Source organism: Oncorhynchus keta, unplaced genomic scaffold (genome assembly GCF_023373465.1).
Source record: "Oncorhynchus keta strain PuntledgeMale-10-30-2019 unplaced genomic scaffold, Oket_V2 Un_scaffold_29839_pilon_pilon, whole genome shotgun sequence".
Classification (NCBI taxonomy): Eukaryota; Metazoa; Chordata; class Actinopteri; order Salmoniformes; family Salmonidae; genus Oncorhynchus; species Oncorhynchus keta.
The window spans coordinates 92,430-109,191 of NW_026290908.1; the positions used below are offsets into that span (position 1 = coordinate 92,430).

The 16,762-nt window shown below is 48.3% G+C and overlaps 2 protein-coding genes and 2 long non-coding RNA genes across 9 annotated transcripts; 1 reads left to right on the forward strand and 3 right to left on the reverse strand.

Annotated features, from left to right (window-relative positions):
• Nucleotides 1–125: 125 nt before the first annotated feature.
• LOC118375315 (ermin-like) lies at nucleotides 126–1,809 on the reverse strand. Its single transcript, XM_035761824.2, has 3 exons — nucleotides 1,638–1,809; nucleotides 1,030–1,218; nucleotides 126–487 (listed from the first exon to the last, which is right to left on the reverse strand). The coding sequence occupies exons 1-3, from the start codon at nucleotides 1,807–1,809 to the stop codon at nucleotides 165–167; spliced, it is 684 nt and encodes a 227-aa protein (XP_035617717.2). The 3' UTR covers nucleotides 126–164.
• A 604-nt stretch (nucleotides 1,810–2,413) lies between these two features.
• pwp2h (PWP2 small subunit processome component) lies at nucleotides 2,414–16,456 on the forward strand. Its single transcript, XM_052515693.1, has 18 exons — nucleotides 2,414–2,573; nucleotides 2,664–2,776; nucleotides 2,933–3,127; nucleotides 3,228–3,371; nucleotides 4,390–4,525; nucleotides 4,897–5,120; nucleotides 5,327–5,470; nucleotides 6,014–6,084; nucleotides 6,170–6,306; nucleotides 6,611–6,759; nucleotides 11,056–11,354; nucleotides 11,601–11,781; nucleotides 11,919–12,066; nucleotides 13,116–13,290; nucleotides 14,438–14,656; nucleotides 14,847–14,997; nucleotides 15,166–15,240; nucleotides 15,912–16,456. The coding sequence occupies exons 1-18, from the start codon at nucleotides 2,556–2,558 to the stop codon at nucleotides 16,048–16,050; spliced, it is 2,718 nt and encodes a 905-aa protein (XP_052371653.1). The 5' UTR covers nucleotides 2,414–2,555; the 3' UTR covers nucleotides 16,051–16,456.
• On the reverse strand, nucleotides 12,082–13,099 carry LOC127928553 (uncharacterized). Of its 2 annotated transcripts, XR_008131569.1 has the most exons (4): nucleotides 12,867–13,099; nucleotides 12,531–12,578; nucleotides 12,315–12,482; nucleotides 12,082–12,266 (listed from the first exon to the last, which is right to left on the reverse strand). It is a non-coding gene; the product is annotated as an uncharacterized LOC127928553 (long non-coding RNA). The 2 variants fall into 2 exon arrangements; XR_008131570.1 differs by lacking the exon at nucleotides 12,867–13,099 and adding an exon at nucleotides 12,651–12,797 and having other exon boundaries at nucleotides 12,315–12,602.
• On the reverse strand, nucleotides 13,297–14,429 carry LOC127928552 (uncharacterized). Of its 5 annotated transcripts, XR_008131564.1 has the most exons (4): nucleotides 14,314–14,423; nucleotides 14,075–14,181; nucleotides 13,476–13,814; nucleotides 13,297–13,429 (listed from the first exon to the last, which is right to left on the reverse strand). It is a non-coding gene; the product is annotated as an uncharacterized LOC127928552 (long non-coding RNA). The 5 variants fall into 5 exon arrangements; XR_008131565.1 differs by having other exon boundaries at nucleotides 13,297–13,814; nucleotides 14,314–14,429; XR_008131568.1 differs by having other exon boundaries at nucleotides 13,297–13,814; nucleotides 14,341–14,426.
• Nucleotides 16,457–16,762: the final 306 nt, after the last annotated feature.

Genomic DNA, 16,762 nt, shown 5'->3' on the forward strand with positions numbered 1-16,762 from the left:
TGTAGATTATTCAACTTAACTTATAACATACAGAACAGAAGATTTACATTCTATGAACTGTATAAAAAGCATTTCTTGCAATTATTGGACATTTTAATATACAAAGATTTATTATGACACAATGTCAGGGCAAAAAGTTCATAAACGCGTACGTGACATCGGGGTTATGTGTTTACCATGGACTCAAACTCATCAATCCTCTGTTTGGTGTTCCCTTTTCGTATCTTCCTGTAGGATACGGTGCTGTACTTTGAAGCATTTTTGCTGCCAGGCTTCTCGCCAGGGGACTGCCGCCCACCACTCTGGAGCCCACCTCCATTTGACCCCTCTTCCTCCTCCTCACACTCTTCCTCAGGTTCCTCATGGTTCTCTCTTGGCTTGGTGAATGTGTTAGGTCCTGCCCCTTTTACAGGTTGACCAGTGGACACCCCAGTCTCCAGCTTTGTCTCCTGTGGCGTCCTCTCCATTGAAGATGTCACTTCCTGTTCTAGTGAACAGAGACAAAACATTTAAATTGTTTATCAATAGTTGTTGTTCTGCCAACAATCCTCCATAATAATAGCTCTCTTGATGAGACACAAAGGCTTTTTGTCCAATAAAAAAGAGGCTTGTTGATACACTGCTGCCCATTGGTAACAAGGCATTGCATGAGAAGAGCAACTCTGTGGAACTTTAATTGTTATTCTAATTAATCACAAACTCCCAGCTAGGCCTGATGCCCTAATTTGTGTTGCACTACAGTTGTTGGTGTGCAATGAGCCTGCAGAATATACGCTGCTTCACATACATCTCGACTGCACTCGCACACCACAACACATAGTTCCTAGAGCATGTGATAATAAATTACTATTTTATTTTTCCATTCATCTACAATACACATAACTAGACATAAATAAGATAGGTGCATGTATGTGTCCAAGTGCATCAAAATATCTCCTTATTGTGAGTTTATCTGAGCACATCTTCTCCATAATTCAATAATCATACCACATCTCTGACTAACTGTTCTCACCAACCATATTGAAATACCTTGTAGGAGCTTCCCACCTTGCTCTGTGTGAAGATCTGTCTCTGGGTCACACTGTGTGCTTGGTCCAGGCTTTGGTTCTAGATGAGAAGTTTGTCTCTGTTGCTCTGGAGGTCTCTGGGGGGACCAGAGCAGCTCTAGCTGTAGCAGCTCTGTCCCAGTCCTAGGGGGCAGCGTCTGTGACTGGGGCTCTGTTAGGGGCTCTTCTGCATCACAGGCTGTCCCGCTACTAACACTCTCTCTCTCTCTCTCTCTCTCTCTCTCTCTCTCTCTCTCTCTCTCTCTCTCTCTCTCTCTCTCTCTCTCTCTCTCTCTCTCTCTCTCTCTCTCTCTCTCTCTCTCTCTCTCTCTCTCTCTCTCTCTCTCTCTCTCTCTCTCTCTCTCTACCATTGTCCAGTGATGTGACTAAAACATCCTGCTGTGATATTTGGCTGTAGTTCTTGCTGTCCCTCTCTCTTGTACCATGGAATCGCTGGCAGCAGCCATGGTGGCCCCATTGCAAGGGTCATCATTGATTGTCACTGTGACCACCACACTATTTCCCACTTTAGAGAACAGCGACCTACAGTATGTGGTTGTGATGATGATGATGTTCCCTGTACCACCTCACCATCCTTTACTGTGTTAGCTGCACTCATGTCTTCCTCACTGTCATCAGAGCTATAATCTGTTTCTTCGTCATCATCTCCCTCAAGCTCGGGCTCTATGCTGGGCTCTGATGACAAGATATCCCCAATACGATCAATGATCTGCATGACATGAGAGAACACTTCCAGCTCCATTCCTTCCGGGAAAATATTCCACCAGAATGCCATCCTTCTTTTGAAAACTGTTCTTCTCAGACAGTTCTGTAGCCCCCCCTCTCTCTCTTTGACTCTCTCTCTCTCCGTCTCTGTCGATCTCTCTCTCTCTCCATCTCTCTCTCTGTCTCTATGTCCCCCCTCCCTGTCTGTTGTCTGATATTTGGGGACTATCTATTGTGAATTAATTATTAGGACAGACAGGATTGGTGTATGCAGTTCTGGTGCACAATTACATCTTATGACCAATGTTCTAGAACAATCATATTGTTCCTAGAACAAAACATATTGTTCCTAATATGTTAATCTGTCAAGAGTAAACACCATCTAACCTACTTTGTAATTAGATTAACATTCTTTACAAGTTTATCCGTCTGCACAATGTAAAGCTACAAAGCTTTGCTTGTGACTCAGGGTTATGGGGTTCCCACGGATATATATGGCAATATAGGGGGCTATTTAAATTGTGTAACATGAGGAGTTGAGGAGTTTTGTATGGTCTCAAAACAATATTTGTAACTTTTCACTTTCACGTGCATTTACCCTCCTCGACGCTAGAGGGCTCTGTAGATTTCCCTAACAACTCGTAAATTGCCCCTTTTATACACGGAAATAACTACTGTCAACATGCCGACACATGTGTGGCATGCTTGAAATAAATGAATGTACTCTTTCTGTGATGTTTATGATAATTTAAATAATAACAAATATAGATAACAACTACCAACATGAAGTTTGCTTACAGGGTAAGTGATACCATTTAGTAGTCTGTATCTGCTTGCTAGCTTTAGTGGTTAGTTAGCTAGCGAGCTAATCTTTCTAATGTCTGCCTCCAGTTTTCCAATTTGTTGGGAGCTGTGTATCGTCGTGGGAATCTGAGTTTCTCCAAGGATGGCAACTCTGTGATAAGTCCGGTGGGAAACCGCATCTCCGTCTTTGATCTAAAAAAGTAAGATTGCATCTGATTATAGGATTTCTTTTATCTACTAACTAGCTACATGTTATAGCTAGCTAGATTCCTTTACAAGACTGTGTTGATTAAAATACGTTTTTAACTTATTGCATTTGGAGAACAGACGAACTGATCACGTTCTCTTTCTAACAGCAACAAGTCAGAGACACTGCCAGTGTCCACTGCCAAGAACATCACCTGTGTCGGCCTCTCCCCCGATGGGAACCTGGCTATACTGGTGGATGAAGATGGAGCCGCGTTGCTGATCAGCCTGATCACAAGGGCTGTTCTCCATCACTTCCACTTCCACAAACCTGTGGCCAGTATCCGCTTCTCTCCTGATGGCAGGTCAGACCCTCTCACATCATGACACACGCTGCATTGCTACATCATTACATCAGCTGATGTAGCCTAATGTCTGTTGGTGTGACTCTCTCCTGGTCCTCAGGAAGTTTGTGGTAACCAAGGAGAATGTAGCGTTGATGTACCACGCTCCCGGGAGGAACCGGGAGTTCAATGCCTTTGTCTTGGACAAGAGCTACTACGGACCCTACGATGAGACCACCTGCATCGACTGGACCGACGACTCCAAGTAAGTCACATGTTTCATGTCACCTGGCAATGGAAAACCAGCTAACACTGCTTACCCTGACCACACTGCTTACCCTGACCACACTGCTTACCCTGACCACACTGCTTACCCTGACCACACTGCTTACCCCGACCACACTGCTTACCCTGACCACACTGCTTACCCTGACCACACTGCTTACCCCGACCACACTGCTTACCCCTGACCACACTGCTTACCCCGACCACACTGCTTACCCTGACCACACTGCTTACCCCGACCACACTGCTTACCCCGACCACACTGCTTACCCCGACCACACTGCTTACCCCGACCACACTGCTTACCCCGACCACACTGCTTACCCCGACCACACTGCTTACCCCGACCACACTGCTTACCCCGACCACACTGCTTACCCCGACCACACTGCTTACCCCGACCACACTGCTTACCCCGACCACACTGCTTACCCCGACCACACTGCTTACCCCGACCACACTGCTTACCCCTACCACACTGCTTACCCCGACCCACTGCACTTACCCCGACCGCTTACCCCACTGCTTACCCCGACCGCACTGCTTACCCCGACCGCACTGCTTACCCCGACCGCACTGCTTACCCCGACCGCACTGCTTACCCCCGACCGCACTGCTTACCCCGACCACACTGCTTACCCCACTGCTTACCCCGACCGCACTGCTTACCCACTGCTTACCCCGACCACACTGCTTACCCGACCGCACTGCTTACCCCGACCGCACCTTACCCCACTGCTTACCCCGACCCCGACCGCACTGCTTACACCCGACCACACTGCTTACCCCGACCACACTGCTTACCCCGACCACACTGCTTACCCCGACCACACTGCTTACCCCTGACCACACTGCGTACCCCGACCACACTGCGCTTACCCCGACCACACCCCGACCACACTGCTTACCCCGACCACACTGCTTACCCCGACCACACTGCTTACCCCGACCACCCCGACCACACTGCTTACCCCGTAACTGCCTGTTTCCCCACGCAGGTGCTTTGTGGTGGGCAGCAAAGACATGTCTACCTGGGTGTTTGGAGCCGAGCGCTGGTCCAACCTCATCTACTACTCTCTGGGGGGACACAAGGACATCATGGTGGGCTGCTTCTTCGAGAAGGACAGTTTAGATGTGAGTGTTCTCTCTCGGGTTTCCCTCTCAGACCTTCTCTGTGTCCAACATGTTCTGGGTTTCTCTATGTGCCCTGTGTGTGTTTGCAGATTGGAACCTGCGTGTGCTTGTGCATCATTTACCGTATGTGAGTTAAAGGGATGCTTCAGGATGTTGTCGACGAGGCCCTTTGTCTACTTCCCCAGAGTCTGACAAACTGGTGGATACCATGTTTATGTCTCTGTGTCCAGTATGAAGGACGTTAGAGGTAGCACAATGACTTGAAGTGTATGGGTATCTGCTATCATGCCAAAACCACAAAGTATCCCTTTAAGTGTGTGTGTGTGTGTACATGTTTCCATAGTGACCTGCTGAATATGTGTGTGTTCCAGTTGTACACAGTGAGCCAGGACGGGACACTGTGTGTGTGGGAGAGTGATACGGAGCTGGACGGGCTGGTTCTGAGAAAGACCAGGCTACCAGAGGAGAGAGGAGAGGAGGAGGAGAGAGGAGAAGGAGAGGAGGAAGAGCCCAGAGGAGAGGTGATCAGAGGGAAAGGAGAAAGACCCAAGGAGAAGGAGGGAACCAAGAACGTCAGATACAAACAGAGGAGCAAGTATGTCATCTCACAAACATGTTGAAGTATCTGTGGTACAGCAGCAGACTGCCGACGGCTTGTCTGGCCAGGAGTCTAACCAACTCTTACCAAGCCATTTACAAATAAACATTGATGATACTTACATTTGTTTTGGGCCGACTGAGTGTTACCAATGTGAGGTTGGTTTCTGATTGGATGCTGCCTGTTGTGTTGGTCTCCATCAGACACTTCTTTAACAAGGAGGGTGACTTCAACAACCTGACGGCTGCAGCGTTCCACAAGCACACACACATCCTGGTGACTGGGTTCGCCTCGGGGATCTTCCATCTCCACGAACTGCCCGAGTTCAACCTCATCCACTCCCTAAGGTCAGGGGTCATACACACAGACACACGCACACACACATCCTGGTGACTGGGTTCGCCTCGGGGATCTTCCATCTCCACGAACTGCCTGAGTTCAACCTCATCCACTCCCTAAGGTCAGGGGTCATACACACAGACACACGCACACACACATCCTGGTGACTGGGTTCGCCTCGGGGATCTTCCATCTCCACGAACTGCCCGAGTTCAACCTCATCCACTCCCTAAGGTCAGGGGTCATACACACAGACACACGCACACACACATCCTTGTGACTGGGTTCGCCTCGGGGATCTTCCATCTCCACGAACTGCCTGAGTTCAACCTCATCCACTCCCTAAGGTCAGGGGTCATACACACAGACACACGCACACACACTAACTCCTCGACTGTTGAACCACTCAATGACCAGTTTCGTTCAGGCCCCAAGTATGCAGTTCTTGCTTGTGGGTGTCATTCATCATAAGTTGTTAGGACAATTAGGTTTTGTTGCATTATTGGCTAGTAGCAGTAACTGAGCCTGTATGTTTTCATGTGTTCTCTCAGTATCTCAGACCAGAGGATCGCCACAGTGTCAATGAACAGCTCTGGCGACTGGATAGGCTTTGGCTGCTCAGGTATGTTCTCATGGTGTCTCAATTAACATACCCAACTAGCTGCAAACTTGCAGTGTTTAACAAAGGAGCCTTGTGTGTTGTCCAGGTCTGGGCCAGCTGCTGGTGTGGGAGTGGCAGAGTGAATCCTACGTGTTCAAACAGCAGGGACACTTCAACAACATGGCCGCCCTGGCTTACTCCCCCGACGGACAGTACATCGCTACAGGAGGGGATGATGGGAAAGTGAGTTCTTATACGTTTTTCTCCATGGCCTGTTAGCTGCTGTATCTCTGTTGTTCTGTTGTGCCAAACCACGTTGGCTGAATGATACAACATTTTTGGAATACCAAGGTCATGAAAATGGTGACCCTGGCCGTGACCCCACTCCCTGCGGGAGCTTTAGGGGGAGTTGAGATATGCAAGAAACACAATTTCATTACACAACAAATATAAGCACCCCCCCAAATGATTCTATAGTTAAGTAACAGCAGGATTTTCCTGTGTTTTCAAACAGGCATGTGAATGCTGATGGTTTTCTGTGTTTCAGGTGAAAGTGTGGAACATGACCAGCGGCTTGTGCTTCGTCACGTTCACAGAACACACCAGCTCTGTCACTAACGTCACCTTCACCTCCAGAGGCTTTGTCATCGTCAGCGCCTCCCTGGATGGAACGGTCCGAGCCTTCGACCTGCACAGGTAAGAGAAGACACCTGGTGAAGGTCGCTTCACACCACGCCTACACACCACACCACGCCTACACACCACACCTTCACACCACACCACGCCTACACACCACACCTACACACCACACCTACACACCACCTACACACCACGCCTACACACCACACCTACACACCACACCTACACACCACACCACGCCTACACACCACACCCACACACCACACCACACCCACACACACCACACCTACACACCACACCACGCCTACACACCACACCTTCACACCACACCACGCCTACACACCACACCTACACACCACACCTACACACCACACCTACACACCACACCTTCACACCACACCTACACACCACGCCTACACACCACACCATGCCTACACACCACACCATGCCTACACACCACACCATGCCTACACACCACACCATGCCTACACACCACACCTACACACCACGCCTACACACCACACCTACACACCACACCTACACACCACGCCTACATACCACACCATGCCTACACACCACACCATGCCTACACACCACACCTACACACCACACCACGCCTACACACCACACCTACACACCACACCATGCCTACACACCACGCCTACACACCACGTCTACACACCACACCTACACACCACACCATGCCTACACACCACACCATGCCTACACACCACACCATGCCTACACACCACACCTACACACCACACCATGCCTACACACCACACCTACACACCACACCTACACACCACACCATGCCTACACACCACACCATGCCTATACACCACACCTACACACCACACCATGCCTACACACCACACCATGCCTACACACCACACCATGCCTATACACCACACCTACCCACCACACCATGCCTACACACCACACCTACACACCACACCATGCCTACACACCACACCTACACACCACACCATGCCTACACACCACGTCTACACACCACACCTACACACCACACCATGCCTACACACCACGCCTACACACCACGTCTACACACCACACCTACACACCACACCATGCCTACACACCACACCATGCCTACACACCACACCTACACACCACACCATGCCTACACACCACACCTACACACCACACCATGCCTACACACCACACCATGCCTACACACCACACCTACACACCACACCATGCCTACACACCACACCATGCCTACACACCACACCTACACACCACACCATGCCTACACACCACACCTACACACCACACCATGCCTACACACCACACCTACACACCACACCATGCCTACACACCACGTCTACACACCACACCTACACACCACACCATGCCTACACACCACACCTACACACCACACCATGCCTACACACCACGCCTACACACCACACCTACACTCCACACCACGCCTACACACCACGCCTACACACCACACCACGCCTACACACCACACCTACACACCACACCATGCCTACACACCACACCTACACACCACGCCTACACACCACGCCTACACACCACACCTACACACCACACCTACACACCACACCATGCCTACACACAACGCCTACACACCACGCCTACACACCACGCCTACACACCACGCCTACACACCACACCTACACACCATACCTACACACCACGCCTACACACCACGCCCACACACCACACCTACACACCATACCTACACACCACGCCCACACACCACACCTACACACCACGCCCACACACCACACCTACACACCACACCTACACACCACGCCTACACACCACACCTACACACCATACCTACACACCACACCACGCCTACACACCACACCTACACACCACACCTACACACCATACCTACACACCACGCCTACACACCACGCCCACACACCACACCTACACACCATACCTACACACCACGCCCACACACCACACATACACACCACGCCCACACACCACACCTACACACCACACCTACACACCACGCCTACACACCACACCTACACACCATACCTACACACCACACCACGCCTACACACCATGCCTACACACCACACCTACACACCACACCTACACACCACGCCCACACACCACACCTACACACCACGCCTACACACCACGCCTACACACCATGCCTACACACCACACCTACACACCATACCTACACACCACACCACGCCTACACACCACGCCTACACACCACGCCTACACACCACGCCTACACACCACACCTACACACCACACCTACACACCACACCACACCTACACACCACACCTACACACCATACCTACACACCACACCACGCCTACACACCACGCCTACACTACACACCACGCCTACACACCACACCTACACACCACGCCTACACACCATACCTACACACCATACCTACACACCACACCTACACACCACAAACCTGTTTAAGACAGACATGCACAATACTCACCCTTTCAATTAAAACAACAACAAACTAGCAATGCAACATGATATAAACCTTCCAGAAACATGTTTTCCCTTTCAATCACATCCACTAGGAAGGTTTCATAGAGACACCGGCTCTATGGTTAATGAGTGGTTCATACTGATAGGTGATTTCAATCACATCCACTTGGAAGGTTTCATAGAGACACAGGCTCTATGGTTAATGAGTGGTTCATACTGATAGTTGATTTCAATCACATCCACTAGGAAGGTTTCATAGAGACACAGGCTCTATGGTTAATGAGTGGTTCATACTGATAGTTGATTTCAATCACATCCACTAGGAAGGTTTCATAGAGACACAGGCTCTATGGTTAATGAGTGGTTCATACTGATAGTTGATTTCAATCACATCCACTAGGAAGGTTTCATAGAGACACCGGCTCTATGGTTAATGAGTGGTTCATACTGATAGTTGGAAGGTTTCATAGAGACACAGGCTCTATGGTTAATGAGTGGTTCATACTGATAGTTGATTTCAATCACATCCACTAGGAAGGTTTCATAGAGACACAGGCTCTATGGTTAATGAGTGGTTCATACTGATAGTTGATTTCAATCACATCCACTAGGAAGGTTTCATAGAGACACAGGCTCTATGGTTAATGAGTGGTTCATACTGATAGTTGGAAGGTTTCATAGAGACACAGGCTCTATGGTTAATGAGTGGTTCATACTGATAGTTGATTTCAATCACATCCACTAGGAAGGTTTCATAGAGACACCGGCTCTATGGTTAATGAGTGGTTCATACTGATAGGTGATTTCAATCACATCCACTAGGAAGGTTTCATAGAGACACAGGCTCTATGGTTAATGAGTGGTTCATACTGATAGGTGATTTCAATCACATCCACTAGGAAGGTTTCATAGAGACACCGGCTCTATGGTTAATGAGTGGTTCATACTGATAGTTGGAAGGTTTCATAGAGACACAGGCTCTATGGTTAATGAGTGGTTCATACTGATAGGTGATTTCAATCACATCCACTAGGAAGGTTTCATAGAGACACCGGCTCTATGGTTAATGAGTGGTTCATACTGATAGTTGGAAGGTTTCATAGAGACACAGGCTCTATGGTTAATGAGTGGTTCATACTGATAGGTGATTTCAATCACATCCACTAGGAAGGTTTCTAGAGACACAGGCTCTATGGTTAATGAGTGGTTCATACTGATAGAAGGTTTCATAGAGACACAGGCTCTATGGTTAATGAGTGGTTCATACTGATAGTTGATTTCAATCACATCCACTAGGAAGGTTTCATAGAGACACAGGCTCTATGGTTAATGAGTGGTTCATACTGATAGTTGATTTCAATCACATCCACTAGGAAGGTTTCATAGAGACACAGGCTCTATGGTTAATGAGTGGTTCATACTGATAGTTGGAAGGTTTCATAGAGACACAGGCTCTATGGTTAATGAGTGGTTCATACTGATAGTTGGAAGGTTTCATAGAGACACAGGCTCTATGGTTAATGAGTGGTTCATACTGATAGTTGGAAGGTTTCATAGAGACACAGGCTCTATGGTTAATGAGTGGTTCATACTGATAGTTGATTTCAATCACATCCACTAGGAAGGTTTCATAGAGACACAGGCTCTATGGTTAATGAGTGGTTCATACTGATAGTTGGAAGGTTTCATAGAGACACAGGCTCTATGGTTAATGAGTGGTTCATACTGATAGTTGGAAGGTTTCATAGAGACACAGGCTCTATGGTTAATGAGTGGTTCATACTGATAGTTGGAAGGTTTCATAGAGACACAGGCTCTATGGTTAATGAGTGGTTCATACTGATAGGTGATTGTCTGGAACTACTGTATCTACACAGGTACCGTAACTTCCGGACGTTCACGTCTCCGCGGCCGGCCCAGTTCTCGTCTCTGGCGGTGGACCCGAGCGGGGACCTGGTGAGCGCTGGGGCCCAGGACTCCTTCGAGGTCTTCATCTGGTCCATGCAAACTGGACGCCTGCTAGAGGTCCTGGGGGGCCACGAGGGCCCGGTGAGCTGTCTGTGTTTCAGCCCGGTGCAGTCCATCCTGGCCAGTGCATCATGGGACAAGACGGTCCGCCTCTGGGACATGATGGACAGCTGGCAGACCAAAGAGACGCTCCGTCTCACCTCTGATGGTAAGCCCCGCCTCAGTCTCCCCTCAGTCCCTTCCACAGCTCTCTGACTGACAGTCATGTTAATGGGATAGTATCCTGCTAAATTAGCATTTCTTTGTAATTTTCCTAATCCAGAGTTGTTAGTTGTTTCCAGACAGACACTTAGTCGTAGTGTGGCCGAGTGTAGAGACGATTTGGGATTCATGGAAAGTAATGGTAGTAGGGGAAACACTGAATGAATGTCTCTGTCTCCGATTGGTTGTGCAGGCCTGGCGGTGTCATACCGGCCGGATGGTCAGGAGCTGGCCGTGGCCACGCTGGACGGAGAGATCTCCTTCTGGAGCCCCCAGTCAGCCAATCAGACAGGCTCGGTCAGCGGACGCCACGACCTGAAGATGGGACGCAAGGAGACCGAGAAGATCACCTCCAAACAGTCCGCCAAGGGCAAGTGAGTGAATAACCTGTGTGTTTCTGACAGGGTTCTGGTTATTGGACCAACAGTTAATTTCCCTGGCAGCGTCTGAGCAATTACCTCATAGTTTCCCTTCGGGCATTAAGTGTGGCCACCCGTACTGTGTATTCCAGGTCCTTCACATCGCTGTGCTACTCTGCAGACGGGGAGTCCATCCTGGCTGGAGGCCAGTCCAAGTTTGTCTGCATCTACAACATCAGAGAACAGATCCTCATGAAGAAGTTTGAGATCTCCTGCAACCTGTCCCTGGATGCCATGGAGGTACAATAGTGACCACAGGTTGACCTGTACACCTACAGAGCATATATACAGTACACCTACAGAGCATATATACAGTACACCTTCAGAGCATATATACAGTACACCTTCAGAGCATATATACAGTACACCTTCAGAGCATATATACAGTACACCTTCAGAGCATATATACAGTACACCTACAGAGCATATATACAGTACACCTTCAGAGCATATATACAGTACACCTTCAGAGCATATATACAGTACACCTACAGAGCATATATACAGTACACCTTCAGAGCATATATACAGTACACCTTCAGAGCATATATACAGTACACCTACAGAGCATATATACAGTACACCTACAGAGCATATATACAGTACACCTTCAGAGCATATATACAGTACACCTTCAGAGCATATATACAGTACACCTACAGAGCATATATACAGTACACCTACAGAGCATATACACAGTACACCTTCAGAGCATATATACAGTACACCTACAGAGCATATATACAGTACACCTACAGAGCATATATACAGTACACCTTCAGAGCATATATACAGTACACCTTCAGAGCATATATACAGTACACCTACAGAGCATATATACAGTACACCTACAGAGCATATATACAGTACACTGACAGAGCATATATACAGTACACCGACAGAGCATATATACAGTACACCGACAGAGCATATATACAGTACACCGACAGAGCATATATACAGTACACCTACAGAGCATATATACAGTACACCTACAGAGCATATATACAGTACACCTACAGAGCATATACACAGTACACCTACAGAGCATATACACAGTACACCTACAGAGCATATATACAGTACACCTTCAGAGCATATACACAGTACACCTACAGAGCATATATACAGTACACTGACAGAGCATATATACAGTACACCTACAGAGCATATATACAGTACACCTACAGAGCATATATACAGTACACTGTGCTAGTAGAATGGCGGCTAGCTGTCTTCTAGTCAGATGTTGCGTGAGATTGATCTTGTCTGTTTTCTATCTCCTTCAGGAGTTCTTGGACCGGAGGAAAATGACAGAGTTTGGGAGTCTGGCGCTGGTGGATGAGGGGGTGGGCGATGGGGACGGGGTAGAGCTCAGTCTGCCAGGGGTTAGGAAAGGAGACATGAGCTCTCGCCATTTCAAGCCTGAAATCAGAGTGAGCTCTCTCCGCTTCTCTCCTACTGGTTAGTATCAGGATTACAAGTGTCTCATCTGAGCTGGTTCTGCTGAAGAGTCCACCTGGTGCATCGTTCTGTACCACGGATATCCAATGTCAAAACACTTCTCTTTCCCCTCCTCCTCTCTCTTCTCTTTCCGCTCCACCTCTCTTCTCTTTCCCCTCCTCCTCTCTCTTCTCTTTCCCCTCCACCTCTCTTCTCTTTCCCCTCCACCTCTCTCTTCTTCTCTTTCCCCTCCACCTCTCTCTTCTCTCTTTCCCCTCCACCTCTCTCTTCTTCTTTTTCCCCTCCACCTCTCTCTTCTTCTTTTTCTCCTCCACCTCTCTCTTCTTCTTTTTCCCCTCCACCTCTCTCTTCTTCTCTTTCCCCTCCACCTCTCTTCTCTTTCCCCTCCACCTCTCTCTTCTTCTCTTTCCCCTCCACCTCTCTCTTCTCTCTTTCCCCTCCACCTCTCTCTTCTTCTTTTTCCCCTCCACCTCTCTCTTCTTCTTTTTCTCCTCCACCTCTCTCTTCTTCTCTTTCCCCTCCACCTCTCTCTTCTTCTTTTCCCCTCCACCTCTCTCTTCTTCTCTTTCCCCTCCACCTCTCTTCTCTTTCCCCTCCACCTCTCTCTTCTTCTCTTTCCCCTCCACCTCTCTCTTCTTCTTTCCCCTCCACCTCTCTTCTTCTTCTTTTCCCCTCCACCTCTCTCTTCTCTTTTTCCCTCCACCTCTCTCTTCTTCTCTTTCCCCTCCACCTCTCTTCTTCTTCTCTTTCCCCTCCACCTCTCTCTTCTTCTTTTCCCCTCCACCTCTCTCTTCTTCTTTTTCTCCTCCACCTCTCTCTTCTTCTTTTTCTCCTCCACCTCTCTCTTCTTCTCTTTCCCCTCCACCTCTCTCTTCTCTCTTTCCCCTCCACCTCTCTCTTCTTCTCTTTCCCTCCACCTCTCTCTTCTTCTCTTTCCCCTCCACCTCTCTCTTCTTCTCTTTCCCCTCCACCCTCTCTTCTTCTCTTTCCCCTCCACCCTCTCTTCTTCTCTTTCCCCTCCACCTCTCTCTTCTTCTCTTTCCCCTCCACCTCTCTCTTCTTCTCTTTCCCCTCCACCTCTCTCTTCTTCTCTTTCCCCTCCACCTCTCTCTTCTTCTCTTTCCCCTCCACCTCTCTCTTCTCTCAGGTCGTAGCTGGGCTGCTACCTCCACGGAGGGTCTGCTAACCTACTCTCTGGACGGGGCGCTGGTATTTGACCCCTACGACCTTGACCTGGACGTGACCCCCGCCAGCGTCCGCCGACAGCTGCGCCAGGCCAAGTGGGCGGCAGCCATCGTGCTGGCGTTCCGCCTCAACGAGACCGCCCTCACACAAGAAGTCCTGGAGGCCGTGCCACACCACCAGAGTGAGTGCTCATGGGCATTTCTGTTTCCGTAAAGGTGTCATGTGACTTACATTTCTGGCAAAAAGTGCTGCGATCTGTACTTGTTTGTAAAAATGAGAGGTTGGGTATTGGAGGTTGTAAGAGTTAGACGAGTAGATTATCATGGTAGTAGTCACACGCCATCAGCATGTCCTGTGTGTGTGTGTTTTAGTCGCCGTGGTGTGCGGCTCCCTGCCTGACGTCTATGTAGAGAAACTGTTAGGTTTCATAGCATCAGCCCTGGAGCGATGTGGTCACCTGCAGTTCTACCTGAGCTGGTCCCAGTCTCTCCTCACACAGCATGGACAGAAACTCAAAACCAGGTGGGTACTGCTGGCCACAAACACACCATAGAAATAACAGGCTTATCTTCAGTATCAAAAACAGTTGAACATTTACTGAGAGGAGAAATGCCATCTTGTAGAGTCATTTAAAGGATTGTGAAGCCACAGCAGAGGGCAGACTGCTAAACACTGGTTTGTGGTGATCAGGTCTGGAGCTGTTCTCCCCACCATTCAGTCACTGCAGAAGAGTATTCAAAAACACTTTGAGGATCTCTCAAAACTGTAAGTCCAAATATATTACACATCTCTCTTATTTTAACTTTTATTTCCTCACGGTACAGATCTGTGTGTGTGTCCTGTAACAGTGTGGAATGTGGTCGTGTTCATTTGTCTCTGTGTCCTGTAACAGTGTGGAATGTGGTTGTGTTCATTTGTCTCTGTGTCCTGTAACAGTGTGGAATGTGGTCGTGTTCATTTGTCTCTGTGTCCTGTAACAGTGTGGAATGTGGTCGTGTTCATTTGTCTCTGTGTCCTGTAACAGTGTGGAATGTGGTCGTGTTCATTTGTCTCTGTGTCCTGTAACAGTGTGGAATGTGGTCGTGTTCATTTGTCTCTGTGTCCTGTAACAGTGTGGAATGTGGTCGTGTTCATTTGTCTCTGTGTCCTGTAACAGTGTGGAATGTTCTGTGTCAGTGTGGAATGTGGTTTGTTCATTTTTCTGTGTCCTGTAACAGTGTGGAATGTGGTCGTGTTCATTTGTCTCTGTGTCCTGTAACAGTGTGGAATGTGGTCGTGTTCATTTGTTTCTGTGTCCTGTAACAGTGTGGAATGTGGTCGTGTTCATTTGTCTCTGTGTCCTGTAACAGTGTGGAATGTGGTCGTGTTCATTTGTCTCTGTGTCCTGTAACAGTGTGGAATGTGGTCGTGTTCATTTGTCTCTGTGTCCTGTGCAGTTGTGACTGGAACATGTACACCATCCGCTACGCAGTCGCCCTGTCCAAGCAGAAGGGTGTGAAGAGGACAGCGGAGGACGCTCTCTGTGACAAGGACGAGAGCGAGGCCTCTCTGGAGGAGACAGACATGCTCATGTAGGATGCAGCCACAACCTCTTGAGTGGTGGACTTCCCTTCATCCACTCTGACCTGAATAACCATTGACTGGTATGAAGCAGACCCACTGCAGTTCTTCTACATCTAACCACTGATAAAGGAAAGGAGGCCACTCAAGAGTACGGTGATGCAGCTTCAACAAGGTTCTGTTCCAATATCCACGCTAGCATACCACTGCTACATTCCAATGAAGCAATGTATTGGGCAAGCATTTTAAGTGCTGTAGTATGCTAGGATGAACATCAGAATGTAGTCAAGAGACACTGACCTCATCACACAGGGCCTCTCCCAGTGCCTTCTGGGAAATCAAGATGGCCACCAATAGGTCAAAGGATTAACCTGTGCTAGTGAAAATCTGTTTATTTACAATAAAGTAAATGTAAACATGTTGTAGTAAACCGTTTGATGAATAATTGTTAAGTTACCTGGATCACCACCAGCTCCTGTGATTTAAATAGTGATGGGGAAAATGTATACAGTTAAGGACCACATTATTTTGGATACCAAGTATCGGTTCTATATTTGTCATGTTATAGAATGACTGAGTGACAAGCTGAGTTGCTAGTGATACTAAAATAAACCATTTTATTTCCTTTTTATTCAAAATCATCAGCTGTATTAGAAGTTGAGTCATTTTCCTCACCCTGATGCAGGTCTGTACAGGCTGACATTTGGACAACTGGTTGTTCATCTCA